At 38.8% G+C, this 7,039-nt stretch overlaps 1 protein-coding gene across 1 annotated transcript; it reads left to right on the forward strand.

Annotated features, from left to right (window-relative positions):
• Positions 1-3,157: 3,157 nt before the first annotated feature.
• On the forward strand, positions 3,158-6,694 carry LOC117630839. The gene is made up of 3 exons (XM_034363646.1): positions 3,158-3,989; positions 4,937-5,709; positions 6,267-6,694. Exons 1-3 carry the CDS (start codon positions 3,240-3,242, stop codon positions 6,460-6,462), a joined length of 1,719 nt encoding a protein of 572 aa, XP_034219537.1. The 5' UTR covers positions 3,158-3,239; the 3' UTR covers positions 6,463-6,694.
• The last annotated feature ends 345 nt before the right edge of the window (positions 6,695-7,039 follow it).

Raw genomic sequence — 7,039 nt, forward strand, 5'->3', positions numbered from 1 at the left:
CGGTGTATTCTTAACAACCGGAATTCACAAAATATATTTCTTCCTTGAGGTGTCGATTATAACAGATTCGAACTTTATTAAATTCATCATTTTCTTATGCCAAAGAAATATGTGGTGTACCACAATTTGCAATAATACCTCAAGGGTTGTCCATTTAATTGTTGGAACTTTAGGTTCTCAACACTGTTAGATTTTGAACTTCAGGCCAAAATCACATATTCTCATGGTATGGACATTTTTACAATTTTCTATACATATTTCGGGACTTCAAGCCCTTACATAATTGTCCATATTTTGAGGAACTTCTGGCATCTCATTTAATTGTTCATCCATGAGTTTAAGGAACTGCAGGTTCCCTTTTGTATATAGTGACGGTTTACCCAAAATGGTTAATATTTATGCATTCGTCACTATTCATGTGAATAGTACTATTCATCAAGTCATGAATACATATCTATTCATATGTGCAGTACATTTGCCAGTACAGTTAATATTCATGTGTACGGCACTTTTAACCAATACGGTACTGTTACATCATCAAGAAACTCTAGGTCCTTATTTACATGTCAAGGATCAAGGATCTTCAAGTCCGATCTCTTGTTTACATGTATAGGACCGGAGAGACTGCCAGCTCTCATATCAATATCATCATCAAGGATCTTCAAGTCCTGATGTAAATGTATGATGAGGATCAAGGAACTTCTGGTCCTGATCTGTATACTGTAAAAACTCATCATACAGCACAATTAATCCATAAAATAAATTTACTGGTAAATAAATTACTTGTATGGGCGTTAATCCCGCACCATACTTTAAATGTGCGGTAAAGTAAATTCATAAATTAAATTGCTGTATGGACGTTAATCCCGCACCATACTTTAAATGTGCGGTAAAGTAAACGTGCTTGTATGGGCACTAATTCTGCTTCATACATTTAAATAACAGTAAAGGCGTGGACGATAAACCCGCACCACCCTTTAAAGTAAATTTACGATAAAGTAAATATGCTTATATGGGCACTAATTCTGCTCCATACATTTAAATAAAAGTAAAGGCGTGGACGATAAACCCGCACCACCCTTTAAAGTAAATATTGTTGTATGGGTAATAAACCTACACCATCTTTAAAGTAAATATTGTTGTATAGGTAATAAACCTACACCGTACAATAAATAAAATAAATGGGGAGATAAAATCACCACTAAAAATATTATTATACTATATGTTCTTATATGAGTATATAATAAAAAAAATAGGGAAAGTGAATAGTAGAATGGTCAGTGATGCTATATGTCCTTTTCCATGCTTGTGTGATTTCATTCAACAAACGTCAAACACGGGAATTTTCTGTGCGTTGTGACTAATCCAAAAGACAGCAAAGCTTCCATTATTGCTCATCAAAAGCGATGCTAATCTCCCCTTTTTTTAAGCTTCCATTATTGCTCATCAAAAGCGATGCTAATCTCCCCTTTTTTTAAGCTTCCATTATTGCTCATCAAAAGCGATGCTAATCTCCCCTTTTTTTTTTCTTTTCGACAAACATATTACCACCTCATTAAATTAACTTTATAGAATAAACCAACATAAATTAAACCACCAAATAATAATATATTCAGAAAAATCATTTACCGCCCATAGACCACTCTGTTGCAGGTTTCCTTGAATGGGTTGGCTTCAATTTTGACTGGTTGAGTCTTTATGAAGCAGAGCAAGTTGGCGTATTTGTCCTGAAGCATCACCATCATCATCTCCAGGAAGAGGAAGAGAAGAAGGACTAAAGAGAGAAGAAGAAGATCATGAAGGTGAAGGAGGAGGAGGAGCGTCTCTTCATTTTGAGGATAGAGCAAGAGAGCCCAGTATCCCACTTTCATAGGGAAGCATAAACTGGCAGCTTGTATATCCCATCTCCATAGATGAGAAAAACTCGGAAGAGAGAGAGAGAGCGTTGAGGCTCTGAATTTAGAGATAGAGAAATCGTGCTGATAACGTGTTGTAAAACTAGAGAGAAATTGGAGAGCCAGAGGGAATTGAAAGATCAAAACTGATCTTACTTCGTTCAGTATGCATTCGTTTATATAATTAGAATGTGGGCTCCTTTCCAACATGTGGGCTCCACACCCAATAATTTACAACATTATTAAATTTTTGTGGTCTTTTTAATAAATTATTTTAATAAAAAATTGACTTTCCAGTTTGTAACATTCTATATCAACCTTTTCCCAATTTTTATATGTAATGTAATGTAATGTTCTGCAGACTCTCATCAATTTCGAAAATCTTCTGGTTCCCTGGTTTTTCCCTTGTGTAACAAGTGTCCCCTCCTTTTGCCCTTTCTTGAGAGTTTTTATCAAAAATAGCCAAAATGTACCCTATACTTTCATAAATGTCAATTTTTATAAAAACTTTCAAAAATAGCCAAAAACTCACTTAAAAATACTCAAATGCCCTCAAAACTAAAACTCACAAAAACCTAAAAAAGCAAAACATAAAAACTGTAATCTATGTTTTCATTTGATTTTAAACATAAAAACTCCCCTATGTTAGTATCTATTGTCTCTGTCATTGGGCTCGAAGCTTTGGTATTATTTGTTGTCGTCAGCCATGTTGATGCTATCACCATTGGAGGCCACGCACAGCCCCTTATTATCATATATTGACTTCAAAGTTGCTAATTAGATTCCGATATGAACTTTAACTTTGCGGAGATGAATCAATAACTCTATGAGTGCCTTGTTAAATATATAATACAAATATATGGCTTATTAGAGATAATTAAGTAATTAGATAATGGAGATGAAGGAGATCATAGAACAAAAGCTTTGCTTCAACTCAATGTTGGGTGGATGCAGTACTCGAACTAGCTAGGAATCAAGTCATATTCATGGTTCAACTCCTCCAATGATATAACATGGGATATAACCTTTGTTTTTATATATGTTTAAAATCAAATTGAAAACAAAGATTGCATTTTTTTTTTAAAAAAGTTTTTGTGGGTTTTTACTTAGGAGGGCGTTTGAGTAATTTTAGGTGAGTTTTTTGCTATTTTTGAAAGTTTTTACAAAAACTGACATTTATGAATATATAAGGTAAATTTTGGCTATTTTTGATAAAAACTCCTTTCTTGACGCTTTGGCTCTTCAAAAAGGGAAGCAAAACGTTAACAATAGTCGTACTGACTCAGAAGACACACTCCGCTTCCTCCAAACCAACCCACTCTGCGTCCTCCGCACAGACCAATCATGGATGATCGTACTGACCCAGACGACCTCCACACCATTCTCTCCGAACAACGCAGAGACCTTATGGCCGCCAAAACTCTAGACTCCGACCTGGACATGGCCTTCAAGCTCCAAATGCAGGAGGCCATGGCCGCCTCTCTCGCTCTCAATCCCTCGTTGGCCTCGAGTTCGAGTTCGCGCAACTCTCCGCCTCTTTCGCCGCCCCACGACGCCATTTTAGACCTCGCCGCCACGCTCATGCTCGAGGACGTCGAGAGATTCGCGCAGGAGTGGGAGGACCACGAGCGCACCGTTTCGGAGATGATGAAGACGAAGGAAGATCTCAACCGTCGAATTCACGATCAGAAGTTCGCCGCCGACCTCCGCGACGTGCCAGACGACTACTGGGCCAAGCACGGCGACTATTACGAGCGTCCGTACTCTGCGGACGAATCGTCGTCGTCGTCGTCGTCGACAAAAGCTGCGGCGGTGGAGACTGAGAATTTGAGGTTGTATTGCAAGGGTTTGGTGAGCGAGGAGAGGGTTAGGGATATGAAGGTGGTGGTGGCTGGGGCAGGTGTCGCGATTTGTGACCCGAGAGACAATCTGATATTCGAGGCGAGGAAGAATCTAGAGGCGGTGGCTGATGGTGTGGTGTTGAGCAATGAGGCTGCGGAGCTTGAGGCCATTATTGAAGGGCTTAACAAAGCTCTCACCTTGGACTTGAAATCTGTGACCTTTTACTGTGATGACTACATGCTTTACCAATATGTGAGTTTTAGCGTTAAAAAACTCGCTTTTATTGGTCTTCTTTTATTTATTCTCAAATTCACTTTTTAATTGGGTGGGAGTTTGTGTTTATGTCAATGGTAGTAGAGTTGAGTGTTGACTGGTGTGCATTGTTTGTTGCATTGCAAATTTGGAATCTTTGGCTGTATGAACTATTGGGTGTCTTCTGAAACAGAGGAAAAGAAAAAGATTGTGCATTTGACAATTTTGGAAGTGGGATAGAAATTTTGGGGCTTACTATATGTGGGTTTGTTTGGGAGAACATTATCGGAGATTGAGCAGGAAGATTGTGGGCAACTATGAGAAGTGTGAAAGCCAATTACTAAACATCAATATGAGTGAGTTGCTGTTTTGGTTTTTGGTTCAGTGTTTGGGTTGGGTTAATTGGTCGAAGTGCAATCTAACAAGTGTATGTCATGTCATTTGTGACAGTGTTTTGGAGTGTGTTAATTTAGCTTCGTGCAGAAGCTGCAAGGAATAATCCCAAACAACTTGGTATTTGGGAGAATTAACAGTTATCTTGTTAGACCTATCCTTCTTTAAGTCTGTTGTGTTAAACATTTGCTGAGCTTGCTGCATTTGTGTGACAAAGCCAATTTTTGGCAAATTTTGGGTTCAGCAATGATTCGGTCATGCAGTTATACTATTTTGTTGTTGTTAGAAATTTGTTAATTATTTTTTGGTGATGTGTTCTGTCAAACTTTGTTGGTTGTATTACAGGATAAATATGTATTTTTTTCTATTCCGAAGGAGAAAACCCAAGTTCTGTTATTTTTCATTTATTTTCCTCCTTATTGATAGTATAATTCATGTCTTTACAAGTTTGCTGCTCTCATCACTATTCATGTTTATAAAATAAAATACGGGGGCTTAACAGAAAATTCCATTTCGTGCCACTTATGTAGATGATTGACATCTTTTAAATACAGGTCACAAACAGAGTGCGTCCTGGAAACAGCAAGGTTGCAACATTAGTCAATCAAGTGGCTCTTCTACAAAGAAAATTTGAATATTGCAGCCCTTCTCTTGTAACACGTACTGACATTAAGTTTGCACTTAAAGTTGCTAGAGAGGCTATAGTTTCTCAGATCACCTGGCGTGCAGACTCTAGCAATGGAAAGAGTTTGAAGGAGACTTGTGTAATTTGCTTTGAAGAAACTGATGTTGCAGAAATGTTTTCAATCGATGGCTGTCTACACAGGTATTGCTGTTCCTGTATGAAACAGCATGTGGAAGTAAAGTTTCTTAATGGGATGGGGGCAGAGTGCCCTCATGAAGGCTGTAAAAATGAGGTGAATATTGATAGCTGTGCAAAATTCTTGGCACCTAAACTAGTTGAGGCCATAAGCCAAAGAATCAAGGAATCTTCTATTCCGGTTACAGACAAAGTTTATTGCCCAAATCCCAGGTGTTCTGCATTAATGTCTAAAAAGGAGGTCTTAGAATATACCAAAACTACTTTTGTCCGTGCTGAGCAAACTGGAGCCAGGAGATGCATGAAATGTCATTACTATTTTTGTATCAATTGCAAGGTCCCTTGGCACTTCAATATGACCTGCTATGATTATAAAAGATCACATCCCTATCCCCACCGAGAAGACCAATTGCTCAACTCGCTGGCTACAAAGAAACTCTGGCGTCAGTGCGTAAAGTGCAACCATATGGTTGAACTTGCCGAAGGTTGTTACCACATAACTTGCAGGTATTACTCCCCACTCCTCCATCCTATTTGACTTGTCTTTTGGTCCTTGTTCTGTTGATTTTGTCATCTTTAGATCAAATTAGCAATTTTTTGAGAGGGATGAAACAAGCAAAAGATAAAACAAATTATACAGCTAGTGAACTCAATATGATCTACTTGGTAGCAAGTTGAGTACAAGTGGATATGGCTAGGTATAGTGTTGGGTCTCAAGTTTCTCTGAGTTCTTATGATTGAAGACCACATTGCCAATGGGCCATCAAACCACCAAAAGAGTCAATCTCTGCATGATGATCTAATTGGCATTCTCTTTTATGCTTTTGTTAGCAAACATTGGATGAGATCCTAGTCATCTATAAATAGATATCATGGTAGGGCCTTACACTGTCCCCTCAGTTATGGTATTGGTGTATTGCCTTTACTAGTTGCAGACCACCTTTTCTATTCTTTTACCCACCAAAAGAACTAGTTTTAATTGTTCTTTTCTGGGTGCTGCTGTTTTTTTTTTTTCCGTATACCAATCCTTGTGGTTTGTCTGTATGCGTGCATTGTCTTTGTAGATGTGGTTATGAGTTTTGTTATACCTGTGGAGCTGAGTGGAAGAACAAGAAAGCAACATGTTCTTGCCGAATCTGGGATGAGCGTAACATTATACGCGAACAGCCACGACAGGCACAGCCCATTATACGCGAACAGCCACGACAGGCCCAGCCCATTATACGCGAACAGCAACGACAAGTACGACGACGACAATGATCGGGATTACCAAGACTCTTGTTAGACTACAACTAAAGATTTAGGCTATTAGAGTGATCTTTTGTGTTTAAGGACCACAACGTCAGATGCTAAGTTAAAATATTGCCCAGCTTTTTGTTAACTTTTGGCACATTAGTTTTGCATTCCTCTTTTATTTTTGGGGGTACCCCCCTTGACACCATGTGGTATGCTTTCAAATGAACAACCAAATCGTTGGAATTCCTTTCCTTTATTTTTCTCGTAGGAAAGTAGTTGTTGCTTAGGGGTGGGCACGAATTGGGTTGGATCATACATAGCGGTTTATAATATTTGACCTGTTTATTATTAGGTCAACTTAACCCCACCAACCCTATCCAACTGAATCATTTTTGGATTCAAGATCCGCTCCTTAAAAAAGAGAGGATGCATATCACTTTGTGGTTGAGTTATAATAAAAAGTAAGGAGTACTTCCTTAGAGCAAGTGCAGTGCAGCCCCCCAGCCATGGCAATAAGACCCCAAGGCCCGTTTTGGACCTCCAGCGCGCAAAAGGCAGCCCAGGCAAGGCATGCGACCCACCAGCCCGGATAAGTCCACGG

Source organism: Prunus dulcis, chromosome 6 (assembly GCF_902201215.1).
Source record: "Prunus dulcis chromosome 6, ALMONDv2, whole genome shotgun sequence".
In the NCBI taxonomy this organism is placed as follows: Eukaryota; Viridiplantae; Streptophyta; class Magnoliopsida; order Rosales; family Rosaceae; genus Prunus; species Prunus dulcis.